This window comes from Saccostrea cucullata, unplaced genomic scaffold, assembly GCF_032062105.1.
Source record: "Saccostrea cucullata isolate Sc308-1 unplaced genomic scaffold, CSIRO_AGI_Scuc_v1 ctg10586, whole genome shotgun sequence".
In the NCBI taxonomy this organism is placed as follows: Eukaryota; Metazoa; Mollusca; class Bivalvia; order Ostreida; family Ostreidae; genus Saccostrea; species Saccostrea cuccullata.
The window spans coordinates 1-23,510 of NW_026924454.1; the positions used below are offsets into that span (position 1 = coordinate 1).

The window sequence follows — 23,510 nt, forward strand, 5'->3', positions numbered from 1 at the left end:
CATAGTTGATTTGATACGCACGAGCATGCTCTACGTATGAACAATTTCTAAAACGAGGTGAATTTTTGACAAACAAGTTGACGAAACAAAAATATCATCAGTCTCGTTTAAAGTAATCAATTCGTAAGTTCTATGGTCGATACAATGACCTTATCAGCAAATACAATTTATCATTGAGTCAAATGCTGACTGACGTTTTTCTTACTAATTGTAAGTCCATTATTTACTCACTGAATTGACAACAGATTTCCCTGTTATTTCCGGATCACACCAAAGAGCACACGGCGGGTGTAAACGGTTGGCAGGGAATGCTCACTCCTCCATGTCACCTGATTTCACCTCTGATGTTTGCTTTGCTCCTATTTTGTATTTTTTATGGACTTTTGATCCTGAATACTGTTCGTTATCTCCATATATTTCATTTATTTATTTTGAACTGGCAAACAACTCTTGACTGAAAGACTCATTTGAATTTACCACTGTCCTTATTTATCGTTTAGATCCAAATTTCAGTCCTCAAAATGTATGTCGCCTTACACTGTAGGAAGCAGCGAATACCTTAAACCATTTAATATACCAAAAAAAAAAAACTTCTCTGCTAACGTTCTAGTGTGTAATGTTAATTTTATCTCGCCCTTCGTCTCTTAAGTGACCAAACAACATTATAACGAGTATTATTAAATATTTATTACATCCAAGTGCGACTCGAATGCGTTTGACGACGACATCATATGTCACAAACTCGATTCAAGCCAAACTGCGAAAAATATTACACTAGTTGCGTATAGTATTGGTAACTCAAAACCTCAATCCAGTATTAAATTCGTGTAGGTTATATTGATTGATTGATTGTATACTGTTTAACGTCCCTCTCCAGAATATTTCACTGATATGGAGACGTCACCATTGCCGGTGAAGGGCTGCAAATTTAGGCCTATGCTCGGCACTTACGGCCTTTGAGCAGGGAGGGATCTTTATCGTGCCACACCTGCTGTGACACGGGGCCTCGGTTTATACGGTCTCATCCGAAGGACCGCCCCATTTAGTCGCCTTTTACGACAAGCAAGGGGGTACTGAGGACCTATTCTAACCCGGATCCCCACGGGGCCGTGTAGGTTATAAATGGGAAAAACATTTTTCCCGTGTAGGTTATAAATGAGAAAAATGTTTAACATTTCACACACGTGTTTAGTACGTTAGAATAAATATTTTTACGTGAATTTCAAGATAAACAAACTGAAAAAGGATAAAAACCAAATCTTCAAGACATTTAAGAGCAATTTTCTGTAATCACCAAAATATTTTTGCACTCATATTTACAGATTAAAATTTTAATATCATAATTTAATACAGGTGTGTGAGTGATTGTAACCTTGGTTGCCAAAGAAACGTGATACAAACTTTAAAACTTTGATGTGACCTTTCAATACCCAATCGCATAGTACGAAATACTAGTACTGTAAATTGTTGTTTTCATTTGCGATGGAAACAAAACTTGTCATTGACTGAATATGACGGCACAATAGAAAGGCGTAAATATTCAAAATTACGAAACTTTTAATGATCAAGCAGCCACAGGTAGGAGAGAGCTATATGCGGACTCCGGACCGTGGCTTGAGACGATGATCCACAGTCTCATGGGATATGATGTTATCAGGAAAACATTTATAAAGTCACATAGTAGGTTCAGTATACTCTATCAAATTAATTGTTGTAAGATCGATGCATAAACATTGTAAAGAAACTACTCAAGGCTATTCTATTAAATTTATTCGAGGCAGAATCAAATAGTATTAAGGTACATAAAATTGTCAACAACCTTGTGTGTTTAATCAGACGTTTCAATGTAATGCGGTTCTGAATTACTTTTTCTTGATGTTTGAGAATTTTAAAAAGAAGATGGAGAGTTCAAATGAGATCAAACAACACGGACGGAAATTCTCGGATTTCTTTTCCAGAAATAATTTCAATGCTGTCCCCACCTTGCGTCAACTCAAATACTGCACCATATGGGTTGTCCTCTCTTGGAGCTTTAATAGAAAAAAAACTGACACAGAAGAGTATTTTCATAGACATTAACAACAAAAAACGTTTTTTACGTAAATCCAAGAGAAAACCCAAGTGTACGACGACATCTCTTCCTTTTATCCACGAAAGCTCGTTGCTCTTTATCTCTTTGCCTTCCCTTGTGAAAAAAATATCTAATCTATTTCTGGAATTCTTTCCCAAACCAGCAACATACGAGTTGTAATTCCGGAGAAGGGTATTAATTCTGTCAACATCTCTAGCCAAGCAAATTTCAGTGAGTGCAACGCTTTGTCCAATTTCAACTTTCTTTGCGTTTGAAGAATGACACTTAACTTCCCAGTACATGAGTGGTTCCATCAGACATGTGTTGCAAATTGTGCCTTCAAAACGCATAAAGTCACTGCAAGAATGGGGGTCATCTTGTTCTCTACTGAAGAGCTTTTTTCCTGACTCTTCAACATGAAAGTCTTCATGGCAATGTCTGTTCATAATCATATTCATACCTGTCAAAAATGTAACATATATAATTACTTAATGAATTCATATATTTATTCTTATAATTAAATGCAAGTCTGCATAAAAAAGTCTATGGTATGCATATGTACATGCATAAATTAAGTGTAAACAATACAAATTACACGAAATGTTTGTAGAACACTTATGCCCAACTGTCCCAAATAACTGGAATTTTTCTTAGTCCAAAGGGCATAAATCTGTCAAAAATGGCTTGATCGTACCCAGAACAAAACTTGAGCTAGATATTTATGTGATAAATCTCTACACCCAATTTCATTTTAATATGTACAACCTCTGCAAAGAAAAAGAACAAAAACTGCAATTTAAGTAATTGGATTTTTTCTAAGTCCAAGGGGCATAAATCTGTCTAAAATTGTCCGATCGTACTCAAACTAGAAATTGACCTAGAAATTCTTTTGATAAATCTGTATACAGACCGACAGACAGCAGCAAAGCCGTATGTCTTCCCTTCTTCGATTGGGGGGAGGCATAAAATATGAGGAAATTATCCCTAAACTAGTCTACTCTGCAATTACAGAAAAGTACATGTACAAGTAGGTCTAAATGAAATAAAGTGTTTGTTGAATTCAGGCTGTGAGGATGGTAGACAGCAGTCTTCTTATATTCAGTTCCCTGCAATGTAAGGCTACCTTTTGAGAACTGGAATTTGAATCGGATCGATCGAAAGTACGGAAAACTGTTGAAATAAATATTAAATTGTCTTTCAAGTTTAGAAAAACAATGAGATGCTTTTTCTGTAATTGCAGACTACACTCGTTTAGGGATGTTTTCCTCATATTTTTATCCCCCCCCCCCTTTCGAAGAAGGGAGAGCATACTGCTTTGCTGCTGTCTATTTGTCGGTCCACCATCAGTTTCCATTCATTTTCTTTGCAGAGGTTGCACATATTGAAATGAAATTTTGTATACAGATGCATCACAATATTATCTAGGTCAAGAAATGTTTTTGGCAGATGGGACCATTTTTGACAGAGTTATGACCCTTTGACTTAAAAAAATCCTTTTATTTGCAATTTCCATTCATTTTTTTTGCAGAAGTTGTGCATGTTGAAATGAAATTAGATATAAAGAAAAAAAGCATCTCACTATTTTTCGAAACTTGCGAAGCACTCTTTACTGAGGGACATATTTAATTTCACCAGTTTTCAATACATTCGATCCGATTCAAATTTCAGTCCTCGATAGGTGGCCTTACATTGCAGGGAACTTGGAATAAGCAAAGACTGACGTCGACCGTCCTCACAGACTGAATTCAACAAACACTTTATTTCATTTATACCTACATTTACATGCACTTTTAGTGCGAAGCTTAATGGGTTTTTAAATTTTGGTATTAATTTTCCTATTCATTACTGTGATAATTTTTAAATATATTTTAGTGTCATTTGACATTTTCTAACTGTGATGTTAATGTTGACGGTAATCAAGGGTACTTTGACTCGTTTGAAATAACACTGCCTGAAAAAGTATGCACAGGCAAAGTACACTGGGTCTCATGAAGTTATAATATACCGGATACTATTTGTTTATAATTCTTTTAATATCGTTGATTATCTGTTAAACACACATCTTTCGACAGATTAAACATTTTTGCGTAGGAAAGACAACATGATCATTATAAATCATCAAAAACCAAGTCATTGATTGCAGGGAATACAAAAAATTCTGGTCATTGAAAAGATGTTTTGTTACTTATTAAACATTTACGAGGGTGAACCCAAACAGTCGTAGACAGGGAAAGCAATTTAGTTCACTTTGACGTATTAAACTTATCTTCTCATCACAGTGAAAAGCAATACATCATTTCAAGAATATCATGCTACATAATAATCAACCATTAAAAAGGAAAATTGTGCAAAAGTTAAAAAGGCATATAGATGTACGCTTGGGCACGTAAGCAAGCCTAATTAACGTCCCTTTTTAACGTCATTCTCATATTTATCACTACTTTTCCTTCCGCTTAACATGAGTATCATAAGCATCTCACTGATGGCAAAGCACTCTTTAAGAAGGGGCTCAACAAGTCAATCGTTTTAGGTTTAATTTTCTTGCAGAGAGACAAAAACGAGTACTGTTTCGATTCTTTAATGTCATACATATACAACTTCTCTGCTAACTTTAAAGTGTATGATGTTACTTCTACCGGTAAGTTATATTTTGTCTCTGAAGAAAACAAACAAAAGTTTTAACGTTCCCGTCCGCCTACAATGCTTTTGACAAATCATTTGCAATAAATACAATTTTAACTCTTTGAAATATAACACAAAAGAACTGCGCACAGTAGTATTGCTCTCCCGCCTACCTCCAAGTCAATTTTCAAAAGCTAACATATTCGATTAACTTTTAATGTTTATTTTAGATAATTATCTGGATTTTCATAAAACATAACTTATTTGGGAAAACAAGAGAGGTAACTCTAAAATTTTGGTAAAACTTATTTTTCACTATAGAAATCAATGGAAAAAGGAAATTATTTTTGAAACATCTTCTCTCCCCCTACCCCTCCGTGTCACAAAAATTCCTTTTTACAGGTAATTTGGAATATTTCACAAATTCATACCAAAGCTTTTTTGTGTGACACGGGGGGAACATACGTTTATTCACAAAAAACGATAAAAATGCAAATTTTCCACCAATTTCAAAGCGATTTACAACTGAAACATTATATTTTATTGATAAATTTATGTTTTATTTATTTGCATAAAAAATAAGAAAAGATATAAGGAACATTTAATAATTTTCCAAGACTATTTCAAAATATGGTGATGCTTGAAACTCCGATTTCAGTGGAAAATATCGTCTATCCCCCTTTTTTCAAGAGCTGGAATAGTGGATAATTTACATGTTTAGCGCTGGTATTAAGACAATTATTCAATTACCATTGAACTGTTCTTTGTATTAAACAAAAATTTTATGGCCAAATTGCTATTTAAATTGAATCAAATGGTTCCAAAATGAAGGCGAGAATCGAGAGATAGCGTACATATTTCTTTCAATTCTCTGTTTCTCAGGTCAATAATACGGAAGCCCAAGAAGGACATGGACTTACTTCTTATTGGTTGTGACTTAATTGTCATGATTTTTTTTTTGTTTCCTAGAAAAAGTTATGACAATTAAGTCACGTCGGACGTGGAGACCGGTCCTTCGGATGAGACCGTATAAAACGAGGTCCCATGTCGCAGTAGGTGCTGGCATAAAAGGGTCCCTCATCACTGCTTTATGGAGCTGATTGCCGAGTAAAGGACAAAATTTGTAGCTCTCCACCGGCAAGGCACGGCGTCTCCATATGAGTGAAAAATTCTCAAGAGGGACTTTAAACAACATACCAGCAATAAATCAAATGAGTCAAAACAAATAAGTTATGTCATAACGACAGGCCTTTGGATTGCTTAAAAAAATTGTGTGTGTAAAAAAAATATCAAGATATGGAACACTTGCACAGGGTACACAATTTCGCTAATAAAATATTTTTTTTTTTAATCAAATGCTCTAAATTTCTACTTTCTATTTAAATCTTATCATAGATAAACAATCTTCATTTCTACAAAAGCTAACTCCGGAATTCCATATATTTCTCGAGATTTTCTGAAATCAATTAAAAAATTAACCTACTACGGACTAATTATTTACAAATTCAACATTTTAAAGTTGATTTCTTACCCCCATATTGCAAGGTTAAGTCCGTAATAACTCTTTTCGCAAAAAATTATAATTTGAAAACGTCAACATCAAGAACTGCACGCAGTCTGCAATAATGATTATGAATGTAAAAGAAGCTATGGTTGAATGAATATTCCCGGAATGTATAACATACCTTTCGATTTTAAAAACAATTAGACCGCTAAAATGTTGTTGGTGACCTAGTAAGATCATATGATCAAATTAGAGAAAACCTTGTAAAGCTTGAGTGCAAATATTCTTTGAGTATAGAATAATTTCCGGTGAAAATTTGTCCCGTCGTTCCCGCTTAAAAATTGCATGTAGTGTAGCTCTTCAAAGGCCCAAGCTGATGTCGAGTAAAAAAAATTAAGGTCAATTTTGGTATTGATTTCAGAATATCTCGAGAAGTATAAAGAATTACGGAATGAACTTTGGTAGTAATGAATATTATTTATATATATGAATAGATATGGATAGAAAGTAAAATTGTAAAGCATTTAATTTAAAAGAATTTTATTGGCGAAAAAAGGTACCCTATGAAAAGAGTTCAAAACCTTTATTTTTTTTATCACCTAATTTTTTTTCTAAGCGATCTAAGGGCTTGTGGCCATAGCAAATAAGTCAATGTCCCTCCAGGGCTTCCATTTACGTTGAAAAATTAAAAAAAATAATATTTCATTCCGGGTTTCACTGTTAAAATTTGTAGTTTATGTTTTACATATCTTTAACACCGATGAAAATGGAAACTAAACATACGTTTATTTTCCTGGATTTTCTTTTTCGCGAAACAGACTATATCGGCTTTTCATCGTAATATTTTTTTCAAAATCAAAGATTTTCATTTCATTTTCATTATTAATTAACTGCCTTAATGAGCATTAAATCAGTTATGGCATTGTTATACATGTACTAGGGCAGTTTCGGTCGAATGTTTACAAAGTAACAAACATTGAAAACGACTGTTTGAGAAAACCATCTAATTTTTTTCCTGTGATCAAGAGGTGTATATATATATATATATATATATATATATATATATATATATATATATATATATATATATATATATATATATATATATATATATATATATATAACAAACATACATACACTCAATGGATGGTGTAGTTATTAAAAGATACGGCTTTGACACAGTATTTCTGTCTTCATGTAGTTGTACTGTGACTGTATATTCTGTTTCCGGAGTTAGTGCAGTACACAAAATACTGTTGCCATGAACATTAGAATATCGTAAGGTACATTCAGGATTTACATTTTGTGTTACAAACACGACATCAAACACACTTCTAGGGGCGTCTGACTCCCCAAAAATCCGTACACACACAGAGCTATCGGCACTTCTTAAAAGTACATCACGTCTTTGTATATCGACTTGGAATTCTGTAATAACAATAAACAATTTAACATGTTCCTTTTCACACATTTTTAAAGAAAATTGCAAATATAATAAAAGTAATTTGGTAGATTATGTAAGAAGAGGCCCATGGGCCACTTTGCTCACCTGAGCACCGTGGCTAAGAAAGGAGCAGAAATCATTTCATTGAGAAGTTTAAACTGAAAAGTGTTCCCAACCAATCCTTAAACGGGATAGGGTATAATTTGAACAAACTTGAATCTCCTTTAAATAAGGATGCTTTCATATTTCTTTCACTACCTGTGGCTTTATTGCCCTTTGCATTTGAACTTACATTGTGGCTCCTCCTCCTCCCCCCTCCCAAATACCAAACTAAAATACGACCAACATGGCTTTGCTGTTTTTGAAAACTTTTTCCTATATATTTCTTTGCTCATCAATTGTAGCCCTGTCCTACTCCCAGGGGTCATGATTTGAACAAACTTGAATCTACACTACCTGAGGATGTTTCCATATAAATATGATCAATAATGGTCTAGCTATTTTGGAGAAGATTTTTAAAACAATAAAGTAACAGCTTTTTAAAAAGTTTTCCTGACTAAACCAATCAATTTTCTACATGAAGAGTGATAAACCTTTTAAGCAATACTTTTGTGGGTTTAAAACATATCCTAACTTTATATTTTGAGAACCTTGTGTAATTGAAATCTTGATTTTATTTAACTTGTGGAAGAATCATCTCTACACTGCACACTAAGGAGAGTTTGTTTTTCGGGGGGGGGGATTTCTGCGAGTGGAGTGATCTGCTTTTGGATCTAAATTGATTTAAATTCATCTAAGACATATTTAAAAGGAGGATATAATTAAATACACATATTGTTGGTGTGTATTTTCTCCTCTGAAATAAACAGTAGTAATGTGTATTCATTTTTCTTCATTATTTTGGGGTAGTGCTAGACAGCTAGACAGCAATCTAATAGCCTTCAGTGATGGAGGTGTCAGTTTTAAGTTCATCAGAACAAGAGGCCTAGGAGAATTGCTAACCTGAGCACTATGGCTAGGAAAGAAAGAAGCTTAAATTTATGCAAAAGTGGTTCCAACCAACCCCTAAAAGGAAGGGGTATGATTTTAACAAAATTAAATGTAGACTTACTAAGGATCAATGACTACTTAGTTTTATGTCCCATAAACGAAGTTTCAGGGGTTTATAGTCTTCTGGTGTCTGTCTGTCTCTCTCTCTGTCCGTTTGTCTGTTTGTTCACAAAACTTTAACCTTTACCATAACTTTTGAGTGGGTAGGGATATGGCTTTCACCTTTCATAATGTATTCCTTGTGACAAGACATTTCTTTGAGTACCACCAAATTTGACCTCTTGATCTTATAGTTTGACCTATTTTTCCAAAGAAAATTCCACACTTTAACCTTGATAATAACTTTTGAACAGTTGGGGCTAGTGCTTTTCATTCTTCACATGTGTGTTAATCGGGACAAGACCTTGTAAGGGGGTATAAATATTTTTTTTACTTTTCACTTTGACCTATAATTTGATAATACTTGAATCTACACTACCTGGGAATGCTTCCATACAAATATGGCCAATCATGGCTTTGCTGTACTTGAGAAGAATATTTTCAAGATTTTTCCCTATGTACACCTGAGAATGCTTCAACATAAATGTGATCAATCATAGCTTTGCTATGGTTAGGGTTAGAAGATTTTTCCTACATGTAAAACTTTGATAGTTCATTGTGGCCTGTCCCTAACTCCTGGGGTCATGATTTGAACAAATTTGAATCTACACCACCTAAGAATGCTTCTATTTCAGTATAACCAATCATGGTTTTGCTGTTCTTAAGAAGAAGAATTTTGAAGAATTTTCCCATGTAAAACTGTAATCGCCCATTGTGGCCCAATCCTATCCCTTGGGGTCATGATTGGAACAGATCAGAATCTACACTACTTGAGGATGATTCCAATTAAATATGACTAATCATAGCTTTGCTATTCTTGAATGAAAGATTTTTAAAGATTTTCCCTATGTACTCCCATGTAAAACATTGACTGACTGCTCACCAATGCCCCATCCTGCCCCCCGGGGGTCATAATTTAAAAAAAATCAATTGAAATCTAAACTACCTGAGGATCCTTCCACATAAGATTAGTATTTACTAGCACAGTGGTTCTTGAGAAATGTATTTTCAAGAGATGCCATACATTTTTCACAAACTCACAGTTATTTTTCCTTGGAAAAAGAAGTAGTCCTTCATTTGAACAAACTAGAATCCTGTTTAACCAAGGATACTTTGTGCCAAGTTTGGTTAAAATTAGACAAGTGGACTAGTGGTTCTTGAGAGTAAGAAAATGTGAAAATGTGAAAAGTTTACGACGAAGGCTAGAGCTGACAACAACATCAATGACAGACAATGGGACAGACTTCGAACTCAGAAATGCTCAGGTGAGCTAAAACAGTAAGTACCTGATTTATTTGTGAAAGCACTTTCATCTAATAATGGTTCCGATAATTTGAAGTCAAATTTTATATCAGACTTCATTGTGCACATATCGGGAATTTTTTCAAGCAGCTCGCTTAATCTGTAAAACAAGATGTAAACATTTTTACACCTGATTGATTTATTACTGTTTTTTTTAATGCTGACAATATTTCAGGCATATTTCAACTGTAAATTAGTATGATGTATATAAGGATTAGTTTAGGCTAGATAAAATTAAAAACAATTATTCCCATGTCCATTTTAATTTCTTAAAATAGGTATACTTATGTAACAGGGGAAAAAATGTTTAGCTGGATCGGGAATCGAACCCGGGACCCCTACATCACTAGTCAGGTGCTCTACCGACTGAGCTACCCAGGCCGATATCCATGGCCTAAACCATTACATTCCTCCTTCCTTAAATTGTCTTCACCCTCGAAGACACAACCCAGCATTACACTGAATTTTATGAAGTAATGCACATTACACTACCATTACATGTAATGCAATTTCATTCAAATTAGGGCATCGTATTTCTTCTAGGTTTTTGTTTATTCTGACGTTGTGTTCAAGCAATTTTTCAATAAATTTTTCCTTTCCACCGCACATTCCCTCTGAGTATTGTTGTAATTCTTGAAAACTCCTAATTCTGTACTCTTCCAAATGTTGTCTTTTGGTATCTAAAGTACACTCGATGTCATTCGCAGCAGACTTTTGACACTTCTGTTAAACAATGCATAAATGAAATAAAGATACCATTTATTGATTGAATTGTATGTCTCTAGCAGTATTTTAACTTATATGAAACATCACCAGAAAATGTTGCAGGCATCCCAAAAGTACTATTTTCACCTCCAAACAATGCAATCATGAAAAGGAGCATACAGCAGGTGTGACCGGTCAGCATGGGATGGTCACTCCTCCAAGGCACCTGATCCCATCTCTGTTTTTTTTAGAGGCCCGTTTTTGCTCTACTCCAATTTTATATTATTTAATGGACTTTTGAGCTAGAATACTGCTCATTATCTCTATATATTTCTCATAAAAATGCAGCAGATAAACTGTTCAGTATTGAGTTGATTTGCATTTTATTACCTAGCCAATGTGCTAAGGTGAGTGATGTGGCCTATGTGCCTCTGATTTTAATTTTAACCTTTTTGTATTTGAAAGCTCTTATTATTTTTAACTCATAAACTGTGGATGATATTGTTACATTTGGATAAGAAAATTTTTTATCACACATGAATAAACAGCACAAAGAATACTTACTTTGAAACTTGCAATATTGGCTTTTATGATTTTCACAGACTCGGATATATCAGAATGGCTATCTTCAAGTGCCATGATCTTCTTTGAAATTTCTTCCTGAATTTAGATTATTCAAATATATATACATACAAGATTTCTTAAAGAGGCAAAAATTTATACAAAAAATATGTTTAAGAAGGCATTTAGTTAATCCCTTCATTTTTTATCCAAAGAATTTTACTTACACTGAGCATTTTCCTGCCTAACTGAATATCACATAATTGGTGATTGATATGCATGGGCATAGCATCTGAGATGGAAATTTCTTCATGACAAATTAGACAAATTTTGACATCTGAAAGCAAAAACATAGGTAATCAGAGATTACAGAGCTCATCTCAACGAATGTTGTTTTTAAATTGAGGCAAAGTCACACAATAAACCAACAAAAAGTGTACATCGCAAAATGCAAAATTTATGCAATTTTGATTTGATACTTTGGAATACACCTATATAAAACTTCAACTAGTTCTTCATCATGAAAACGTTAACGTAATCAAAATCCAGCATCTGAAGCAAGTTTGAGAGTCTTCATCCTTTGATGTGCATTTGTGCAAGCTTGGTTTATATAAGCCTAATATTTCTTGGTAAAAGACCTGCACCCATAACTTTACGAGGTCCATCATCTGAAAAATGTTATGTATGTCGAATTCAGCATCTGAAGCAAGTCTATTAATGTGCATCTTAAGATGTATCATCCATGCAAGTTTGCTCAACATAGAGCTCAAAGTTACTTGGAAATGAAACCTGTATAAAAAACTAACCTTTTCACTAATCCAGAAAAATTAGGTCAAATTCAGCATCCACAGCCAGCCTGGTAGAATGCACCCTTAGATGTACCATCCATGCAAGTTTGGTCATAATAGCGCTCAAAGTTACTTGGAAATAAAACCTGCACAAAAAACTTTAACCTGTTCACTCGTCCAGAAAATGTAGGTCAGATTCAGCATCCGCAGCAAGTCTGGTAGTGAGCATCCTAAGATGTATCATCCATGCAAGTTTAGTCATTATAGGGCTGATAGTACCTTGGAAATGAAACCTGCATCAAAAACTTTAACCTGTTCACTCAAGCAGAAAATGTAGGTCAGATTCAGCTTCCGAAGCAAGTCTGGTAGTATACATCCTAAGATGTACCATCCATGCAGGTTTAGTCATTATATGGCTCATAGAACCTTGGAAATGACACCTGCACCAAAAAATTTAACCTGTTCACTCAACCGGAAAATGTAGGTCAGATTCAGCATCCGAAGCAAGTCTGGTAGTATGCATCCTTAGATGTATCATCCATGCAACTTTTGTCACTATATAGCTTGTAGTTACATGTACTTGGAAATGAGACCTGCACCTAAAACATAAACCTGTTCACTCATGCGGAAAATAAAGGTCAGTTTTAGCAACTGAAGCAAGCCTGGTACTGGCTGGTAGTGTGCATCCTAAGATGTACCATCCATGCAAGTTTAGCCAACATAGGGCTTATAGTTACTCGGAAATGAGACCTACACCAAAAACTGCACCAAAAATGTTAACCTGCTCCAAAAACATTAACCTGGTCATTTCTTTGCTGAAATTGCAGTATCTGAAACTTTGACTGATACAATGAAACACACTAGAAACATCTTCCATGCATGTCTAATCAATACTCCAGTATAGGATATAGAAGTACAGTTAATTCTTGATAAATTGCCACCTTTTGTAATTCAGAAATCATGAATTCATCAATAATTTTCAAACTTATATTTGAAATATAATCTTTAAATTGATAATTTTATATTTTTTTTTTCATCAGGTCAAAATATCAGGTCTTTAGAATATCAGGTCTTTAGTATGTTCCCGGTATTATCGAGATAATTGACACTTAAAAATGGACGTTTGTTTTTAAAAGACGGTGACGGATGGGGTATCCGAATTTGCCGTTATAAAGAGAATTTATATAGCAGGAAAAACATTCTTGGGAATTCATGGCGGTATTGTGAAAATGGAGATGAATCTAATGGCGATAATTCGAGAATTGACTGTACTTAAAAAAGAAAACTGCTCAAAAATACTTAACCTTAACCCCGGACACTGACGCAGACGCTGAGGGTAAGATTCAAATAGAAATTTTGGATTATCAATTCTCAGCTTCGACATTCTTCTGTGGCGTTTTAAAAAGAGTAAACCTATTCATTTTCAAATTAATAGGTGAACTATTCTTTTACAATATCGCGTTTTTATTACCTTTCAACTTTGAAATTTTATGTACGACTTGACAATACAGTAAAACTCGGTTATAGCGAAGTCTTAGGGACCAGTTCTATTTATAATTTATTTTTATAATCTTTGAAAGTTCATTATAAAAGATGTAAATTTCATTATATTTAACCTCTACGGGACTCAAAATCAGTTCGCTTTATCCGTAAATTCGTTATATCAGAGTTCATTATAAGCGTAAAATTTAACAAAGCTTTGTAAGAATTTTGCCGGGGACCCAGAATAACTTCGCTATATCCGTGAATTCGCTATATCCGTGTTGGTACTAAACAAGTTTTACTGTACTCATGTCCAGTTAATCCCTCAGCATACCTTGGCCGATTAATACACCATTTGATGCTGGGTACCCTAGTCAGCCGAGGTGAATCGAAAGGTCTTAATTAGCTTCAGTAAGTTTTACTTGTATTGTCATGATGTTGTGTGTATTATGTTATTGTGTGTATGACACTATACAATAGAGATTTTGTAAAAGTCTCATTAAATTTCATTCAGTGGTATTACAGAAGTTGCAGAAAAGATGTGGGTATCCAAAAGCTTAGCACAGGGACAAATGGGAATTCCTATCTCTCTATACACATCTACCCTCCAACTTTTTAAGGAGGGGGGGGGTAAAAGTTAACTTATCCTACTTCGAATACCATTAATTTAAATGTAAATTTTTACCAATTGTATACAGAAATATTTTCATATTTAGGACATGACCATACGTTTGTAGTACAAATTGTCACAAAACGTTTGGTATCGTTGTACTAGGGCTGCCCTGGTTCAGACATTTTTCGGTTCGGTTCGGTTCAGAAAATAAATTCTCGGTTTTCGTTTTTTTCGGTTCGGTTTTCATTTTGAGAATCTAAATAAAACATCTTTATATATATCAAAGGATAATAAGGATTAAGGACATTGTAGAAAGTACTATTTTGCCGACACAAATTTCTATCCATTTTATTCAACAGAACAAGTTGTTAAATGTAACAAAAAATAACAAAGTAATAAACTTCTTGTTTAAAATAAAATAAAATAAATATAGTTATTGACTAGAGTTATCTTGTTTCAAACAATTAAAACATTCAATTATTGGTCATGTCAATAGTTTGATGTCAATACCGTGTTTCCGACTAAGATGACTGCTCATCGAGGAAGTACTTCCCATTGTGTATTTAAATTCACATTTGCATACATTGCACACAGTAATTGTTTTGTCAACCACCCCTACTTTCAAAAACCTGAAGTATTCCCACACTTGTGATTTGGTTTTGGTGTCATAACAGTATTAGGCCTTAGGTTCACATCAAATCATGGCCAACGGAAAATAATTCCTGAGTTTTTCCCTTGATTTCAGGACTTTAGCAGAGAGGTAGGTGCCCATATTTTTTCTGAGATGTAAAACAGTATATTCTTTTCCAGAAAAAATAGAAGAAAAAAATTAATGAGACCAGTAAATATTTTTTCTAAATTTTATTTCAGGATTGAGTGATGAGGCCAAACACATGGCTTTCAAGCACCTAATTGACTTTGATGTAAACAAACTTGAACGCCTTGCTGGATGGGTATGTATTTTTTGTACCGAAATGTTAAGGATTTCCATCCCTAATGGGACCTAATTCTCTACCCTTAAATGTATGTCAAGTACATAATACACTGATGTTATATTAAAGCATTTTAGAGTGGAAAAGGATTGCCCGCGAGAAAGTTTTAAAAATGTCATTAATTAAGCAGTAGTTAATTAATAAAGATTGCATTGAAGTCTATGCGGAAAAGCGTTTTTTCAAAATAAAAATTCAAATAATTTGAATGTCAATAAATCCTGCGGTGGAAAGATGCATTGAAACATTAAAAATAGTAATAAATGGGAAATATGTCTAAATATGCTGAGTATTCAATGCATACACATCAGTTATGTATTCAATTTCACTGAATTTGTTCCCATTAGGGATTGAATACCTTAAGTAACAGTAGTACTTCAAGATGTGAAAGTGAAACATTTGAGAAGTTTGTTTTGAATGAGTGAGGCCAAACTAAAGGTGAGTAATTTTGGTAAGAATATACCGGTATGGCAGAAATTAATACTGTTGTGCAACCAGCAGCGAGGGCATTCGGAAGGTAAGTGTTTATATTTAAATGAAACTTACATGTTATTTTTAACTTATATGGGGAGTCTGGGTCCTTAAAGGGATTTTTTTATCTTCATCATGGATGCTGACTGGAGGCGGGAGAAATTAGAGATTTTGCTGGAAAAAGTTGATAGGGGGAGGGTGAATAGGTTGGGGTGTAATTTTTTTGATGGGAATTTAGCAACAAATAGAAGGCGGAGGGGAAATAATACAGGGCCAACATATGAGAGGGTAAAAATCACATTTCCAGACAACACGAAAAAAGTTCTACTAGCACACAGATTCATGTACATGCTTCATACAAACACATTACATATTCCACATGATAAGCACATCTCACACATATGTCACAATAGTTTATGCATCAATCCACTACACCTAAGTTTAGAGGATGCGGCAGTCAATAACGAGAGACAGTTATGTAAGAAATTAGTCCCCAAGGTCTGTTTGAGGCACGCGGGCCATCCCGATTGTCTGTTTGAGAACTGAAGGTAAGTCATTTTTGCTTTTGCTGTAAGAATGTTCACTTCTCTTTGGTAAGGGGGGATCACTCATCCTCTTCACGTATCCGAAATTTGTATCAGTCCCTCTTTGAAAGTACATGTTAAATTTTTCTCTCACATGCTCTAGTCTTTTTTTACGGTATGTCACAGACTTTTTTCGTAATTTGTCAGATTGATATTTCTTTTGTCTTTTTTTGCAGTTGACGGGTCACACGGGTGTTTGACGGCAGTGGAGCTCCAAGGGCAGCACACTTCATGGTAGTGGAATTTCCTGGTCCATGATTCATCCTGTGTATGGCGGAGTAGATCTGGGGTTCAAAGTTCACGGAACATGTAACATTCTTTGGATTGGACTTCGAATAACCTCTGTGAGGTGCCTCGGATTTCTGGGTGTTGGTCCCAAACCTGGTAGAGGTAAGTGTATTCCTGTTAAAGCGGAAGTTCACTAGCTGACGTAGGGTGGCCTGGTCTTCTTCTGTGGGTTGCAATGTTTCCTTGCATGGGGTGGGAGAAACTCTTTGGGCCAACATTTTTCAGGTAGGCCTCTACATACTAGTGAGTGGCTGGCACATGTCCTTCCACATTTGCCCGAGTAGCAATTGACGATAGCATCTGTTGCATGGCTCAGTACGTTGACCAGCTTTTCTGTGTCACCTGGGTATTTTTTCAGTGCGTGTTCGTACTCTGCAGTACATCTCTTCATTAGGTCGACGGAGAAATTTCTCTTGGTGGCTTCTTTGTCTGCAGCGGTTCTACCCAGAAACATTCTTGGACTAAACTTTGCAGCATCAATTGCTTTCTTCTGTGACTGGGCGAGGTGACGAGTATCTCGTAAGGCCTCCACGGTCTGTCCATGCTCTTTCATTGCCTTCTGCACTCCACGGTAGGCCGCACTGTCTCCATCAGTGGTGATCTGGCCAATGTAAGTAGGCTCTGGGTCACTTAGGAACTCACGACAGATTTCCTCTGTGGCCAAGTCCTCCCTACCAATGGGCTGGTCCATCATTAAGGTGGCAGTACACTTTCCGGGATGCTCTGGACACTTGGTTCCTTGGCTTCGCTTACGACAGAGTTTGTTTTTTGTGACCACTCCAATAATTTTTTTGCTTGGTGTAACATTTTCTGAAGTGGTATATGTACTTTGCATTGCAAGTTGAAATGGGTTCCTGTCTCTGGACCAGTAGAGGGGATTGTTGTAGCGTCCGTCACCTTCCACAGGAATAGGAGTTTGACATGGAAATCCGTAGCTCTCCAGTACATCTTTGAGGTGAGTCCTTTACCTTTGTAGATCTTCTCTGACCATGTACATATGAAATCTTTCAGTTACACACATTTATCAGGTAAACAGAGACATTTTTCATTTGGCCTACACTGCTTTATTAGCATGAAATAAAAAAAATCAAATACACCATTACATACACAAATCTATAAACTTATTATTCATTTAATAAATAATTTTTTTTAAAAATTTTAATTTTTATTGCAGGTGTCATAACAGTATTAGGCCTTAGGTTCACGTCAAATCATGGCCGACGGAAAATAATTCCTGAGTTTTTCCCTTGATTTCAGGACTTTAGCAGAGAGGTAGGTGCCCATATTTTTTCTGAGATGTAAAACAGTATATTCTTTTCCAGAAAAAATAGAAGAAAAAAATTAATGAGACCAGTAAATATTTTTTCTAAATTTTATTTCAGGATTGAGTGATGAGGCCAAACACATGGCTTTCAAGCACCTAATTGACTTTGATGTAAACAAACTTGAACGCCTTGCTGGATGGGTATGTATTTTTTTGTACCGAAATGTTTAGTAACAGTAGTACTACAAGATGTGAAAGTGAAACATGTGAGATGTTTGTTTTGAATGAGTGAGGCCAAACTAAAGGTGAGTAATTTTGGTAAAAATATATAGCAGAAATTAATACTGTTGTGCAACCTTCCTTTCACATGTGTATGCCATGTTTAAATGTCTTCGATGTTACCTGTATTTTCATTGGTAAAAAAACCCTTCATTGAAATAAACAACCAATCACAACACGTGTTGCAAGCAAATTAGTATTATATAAATGATAAAAAAAAACGAACCGAATTCCGGAAAACCTGACTCAAACCGAACCGAATGCCATTTCGGAGCAGTTAACCGAGTTTTCGGTTAACCGTGACAGCCCTACGTTGTACTACTTGTATATATGGAAAAAGAACTTATTCCAACCCTTCCGATAGTATAATTGTAATTGGTGTAAAATTGTAAAACTATTCTTTTTTTAATGATTTATATACATGTAAATCTAAACAAAATTGTAGAAAATAGCAATTCTAAATATTCTTTATTTACTTACCTGCATTTTGTGACTTTTTTGAAGCATGTAAACCACTACCTGTGTATTTATTTACAATGTTTGCCAGTGTAGAATTCCTCTTTATGGCTTTATACCCCCTGGCACCAAGATTTTGAACATGTCTACACTGGGGACACGTTACTCTGGTTCGGTTTGCAGTAACATCTTCCTCTATAAGCTTCACTATGCATCCACGACAATAAGAATGCAAACATGTCAACGTACAGGGATCCACAAACAGTTCTAGACATATAGCACATGATAATTCAGGATCCAGGCAGGCCATCAAGGACACGTCGCACTGAAAAGCACACAGTTAATATATATTATTATAATAATAACTTTGAACTGAAGAGTCAGGAGGGGGATTTTTTAAATTGTGGACCTAGGATTGCTCTCTTCAGTAGCAGGCTATGAGGCCATAAAACTTAGATTAGCTCACTTTTGATCTCACTCTCACTTTTCCACTATTAAATCCATCAGAAAAAGTTAGAATGGGATCAAAAGCAAGCTCATTTAAGTTTTATGGCCCCAAGGCGAGTACCAACCTTGATGTTGCATTCCACCTACTTTTTGGCTTTTCTCGTGCAATATATATCTTGCCAAATTAACAAATACACCAATTTATTTTTATGCCATTTGAACGAAGTTCGGGGGTATAAAGTTTTTGTGGTGCCCATCGGTATGTCTGTTTGTCTACAAAACTTTAACCTTTCCCATAACATTTGATCACATGTTGATTTAGTGGAGTTATGACATTCATATTTCACATTTCATACTCTGACCTTGACCTTGGAGTTTGACCTACTTCTAAAAAGCAAACCTTAACCTTAACTTTCAGGGGTAAGGGCTAGTGCTTTCATACTTTATATATTTAAACCTTGTGACAAGACCTTTTATTTGATATCAAGAACTTTGACCCTTTGATCTTGGAGTTTGACCTATTTAACCTTGGTCATAACTCTTTAGGGCATATAACTAGGACTTTTATACTTAACTATAGTATTCTTCTTGGCAAAACCTTTCATTGGACACCAATTACCCTGACCTTTTGACCTTAACCTTATTTCTGTACTTATGAAAAATCTTTAACCTTCATAATAAATTTTGAAAACTAAGGGTTAGTGCTCTCATACTTTACATACTTTATACTTTTGAGAAGACCCTTTATTGGATACCAGAAACTTTGACTCTTTGACCTTGCAGTTTGATTTACTTTTGAAATAAAAACCTTGACCATAACTTTTGAAGGGTTAAGGCTAGTGCTTTCATACTTTTCATATTTAATCATTGTGACAAGATTTTTCATTTGAAATCAAGAATTTTTACCTTGACCTTGGAATTTGACCTTTTTAAAAAAATATTTGACCTTTGCCATAACTTCTGAAGGGTTACAATTAGGGCTTCCAAATGTTTTCTTTGTGGCAAGACCTTTCATTGAATACAGTAATGTACCAATAATCTTGACTATTTGACCTTGAACTTGAAGATTTTTGTACTCATGAAAGACTTTAACCTTGGCCTACTTTCATATTTCACAGTTGTATTTCCAGTGAAAATTCCCTACTTTGGGTACCAATATATCAAATTTGCATTTAAGAAAAGTGTTATCTTCTTTAAGTTACCATACAGGGGCATCAGTGTTTCACAAACACATCTTGTTCTTTGATTTCAATTACATTATAGTCACTTTCAAACAACACATGAGCTAGATATATCAGGAAATACAATTAATCATGATTTCTTCAATATTCTTAATAGAGCAGTTGTGAATCCAGGTATTTGGTCAACAGGGGGGGGCTGCACAGCAGGAATGGACGTTAACTAACCATAGCTGCCAGCGGGGCACAACCCTCTTCATGTATTAGAGTGTAGTTGTCCCGAAGCCTTTGGCTGTTGGCCTAGTCACGAAATGACAAGGGGGTAGGTGTGGGAGGGGATTTCATCTTCCTACTGGCAGGGGTACGGGGGGCCTTTCCCTGACAATTTTGAAAATAGAGATGCCAAATCCTGCAATCTGGGTAAAATTATATGTCATTCTTTGACTGTACCTCAGATATTTTCTATTCGAAACATTCCAGATTTATTATCATTTAGGTCATTACCTTTTACATTTTGATGTAAATTAAAAACTATGACGATAATACTTAATACGTAATTGGATTCTGCACACCAGCCCTGGATCTGCCTTTTAAGAAAGCATAGCAAGCTTAGAGACATGAAAGCGCAAACTAATGGACTTTACTTTAAATTTGATCTGAAGGTGTATTAGGGGCTTTAGGGCTGTATCAATATATCTATATGTATCGATATTCAAGAATAATATTGTATCGAAAAATACTTGCAATATGTATTGGACAGACAGTTTTTTTTTCTAATTCTGTTAAAAAGATTGGAATTTCAATCACCAAAGATTATATTTCACTTTTTTGAATTAAAACTGTTCAATAATTATTTGTAAGGAAATAACACAGTTTTTATAATTAATACAAAATACAAAGAGAATTTTATTTGAAAATGTTGATTTTACTGTCATAAGAAGTTTTAATTTGAAGTGTTATTGTAATGACAGTGAGACAAGAACTTTAAAATGGGCAATAAAACACTTAATTGTTATGAAATTCATGCATTACAATGATTTAGAAGCCTTTTCTGATGGACTTGTTTTAGAATCCAATATAATGCATATCGCTTTTAAAAATATTGTATCGTATCGGTATCGAAATTTTTGGCTCAATACACAGCCCTAAGGTGTATCGAGTAAGAAATGTAGAATAACTGCGCTTACCCAATACTTTTGCCGTCATGCATATCTATAGACTACAGAATTGGTAATTTTTTAAAAATACAATTCATGAGCCAGCTATTTCTGTACACTGCCATGTGTTTACATAGCAGACGACAATCCAACATTGTTTGTTATAATATCAAAATATTTTCCTTAGATATATCATGTATATAATTATATAGAGGATATTCAATGTTTTGTCATTGAAAATGGAATATTTTAACGAGTGGGACAGGATTTTGATATTTTCCATATTGAACTACTATGTTCTACGGTGCGACCGTTGGGGCGAGCGCACTTATTTACTATCAAAAAACTTTACAAAGCTTTAACTTGCACTGCCTATCCTCAGTTCATTAAAAAGAAGAAAAGAATAAAAAGAAATCATGCGCTTCCCAGGCATCGGGATCGAGATTCCGAACTTTTCGGAAGTTTCCGACAAAATCGGAAATACCTGAGCCTTTAGTGACGAAAGTATGACGTCTGGTCATATAAAAAGTCCTGTTGACTCTGAACGCAAACGATAGTTTTGTGGCATGGAGATTGCATTAAATCGTTTTTTGTAATTTTTTTCAAGTAAGTTGTTGCTATGTTTTAGCCACCATGTTGCTATGCACCACAAAGGATTATTGGGAGTTTGGAATTTTTTCACGCGGTGAGATAAAAATTTCTTGGAACATTATGTGCAGATTTCAACCCGAATTTCCTCCGTTCGTACACGTTAGTCTATTGAGCTCGCTATGCGAGCGGTGCTTCGTGCCGCCTCGCTATAAAACATTGAATTCTGTTTATTTTGTTTTCTTTGATTTTTCCTTTTCTTCTATAGGTGTCTTTTTCTATAATGCAGTCATAGCCCACATGACGTCATACTTGAGCGGTTGAAACGTCATAGCTAAGTGTTGGGAAATTAAAAACGTTGTAAACAAGGATTTCAACAATATATTTTGGGGATCTTTGGCAGAATTATTCAATGTCAGAATTGTTTATTTATTTCCTAATGGACCAAGGAGTATTTTTTAACATTCTTTTGAAAGTTTTCCCGCACTTCTGATATTTGTCACACTGTGAAAGGATATCACTTTGATATCCTTTCACACTGTGACAGAATATCATTTTTATATAACGAATAAATTACAGTATAAAAAATTGTATCAAATGTTTTATAAATTTGCAGTATCAGTAACATTAAAAAAAAAATCTAAGTTAGCTAAACACAGTTTCGTATAAAATCCAGGGGGTTTTTCCCAGAGAGAAGCATGTTGGGTAGAGATTTTCCTGCTATTTATAGGAGTCTAGATGAAAACTGCATCTTTTTTGTTTTTATTCGCATAAAGTAGAGTCTTATCTTAATATTTAAAGAAAAAAATGTGCATTCATTTTTAGAAAAAAAAAATTGTGAGACTCTTTAATAGGGGGAGATAACTCCCAAAACATCCGGTTTTCACATGTGCAGAATTGCATGAGTCAATTAGCAGGTAATGTAGCTTTTTCAAGTGGTGGAAAATGTACCCTAAAAGCACACTAAAAGAAAACCTGAGGACTTGTTCTGTGAAATGCACATAACTTATTTTGTCAGATTTTTCCTGTTTTTGTTGAGCAGGGGGGTTAAAAATGCACAAGTGCACTGAAAATTGATGCATAAACAACCCAATATCCCCCTTATTTCAGGTGTCAAATATCCCCTAGTAGTAATTGATGGATGTATTTTAGTTGGATATTTACAAAATTCACAATTTTATCTTTCCATTGATATGCAGAAGTCTATGTAACAAGCCTCCATTTTATTTTTTTATAGGGGTCAGTTTTGCTTGTCCCTCACCGAGTAACGTCCTGATAACGTCATACATAAAACTGTGTTTTGCACCCTTAAGGAGTAGCATTTGATGACATTTGCCACATTTATTTGCCTGTAAGTTCATAGAAAATTGCTTTATTTGTTTTAATTTATGTAGTAAACCATACAGTATAATCTCAGGTTGACACTGTGTAAGACATAATGCCTATTAGATACATGTTCCATAGAATTTATACATATGATAAGGATTCTGGGGGCTAAAGTTGTTATTTTACATTATGACGCAACTGCATTGTGACATCAAAGTGTGACGTCATGTCAAAAATGGAAG

At 34.8% G+C, this 23,510-nt stretch overlaps 2 protein-coding genes and 2 long non-coding RNA genes across 4 annotated transcripts; 2 read left to right on the top strand and 2 right to left on the bottom strand.

The window, feature by feature from the left end:
• Positions 1-1,652: 1,652 nt before the first annotated feature.
• On the bottom strand, positions 1,653-10,188 carry LOC134266468 (uncharacterized). The gene is made up of 3 exons (XM_062748699.1): positions 10,077-10,188; positions 7,335-7,625; positions 1,653-2,531 (listed from the first exon to the last, which is right to left on the bottom strand). The coding sequence occupies exons 1-3, from the start codon at positions 10,159-10,161 to the stop codon at positions 1,909-1,911; spliced, it is 999 nt and encodes a 332-aa protein (XP_062604683.1). The 5' UTR covers positions 10,162-10,188; the 3' UTR covers positions 1,653-1,908.
• Positions 10,189-10,575: 387 nt separating this feature from the next.
• LOC134266465 (E3 ubiquitin-protein ligase TRIM62-like) lies at positions 10,576-18,893 on the bottom strand. The gene is made up of 4 exons (XM_062748698.1): positions 18,597-18,893; positions 11,586-11,695; positions 11,362-11,457; positions 10,576-10,815 (listed from the first exon to the last, which is right to left on the bottom strand). The coding sequence occupies exons 1-4, from the start codon at positions 18,880-18,882 to the stop codon at positions 10,576-10,578; spliced, it is 732 nt and encodes a 243-aa protein (XP_062604682.1). The 5' UTR covers positions 18,883-18,893.
• On the top strand, positions 14,911-16,731 carry LOC134266466 (uncharacterized). The gene is made up of 3 exons (XR_009991981.1): positions 14,911-15,001; positions 15,112-15,194; positions 16,462-16,731. It is a non-coding gene; the product is annotated as an uncharacterized LOC134266466 (long non-coding RNA).
• On the top strand, positions 17,417-18,051 carry LOC134266467 (uncharacterized). The gene is made up of 3 exons (XR_009991982.1): positions 17,417-17,528; positions 17,748-17,845; positions 17,956-18,051. It is a non-coding gene; the product is annotated as an uncharacterized LOC134266467 (long non-coding RNA).
• Positions 18,894-23,510: the final 4,617 nt, after the last annotated feature.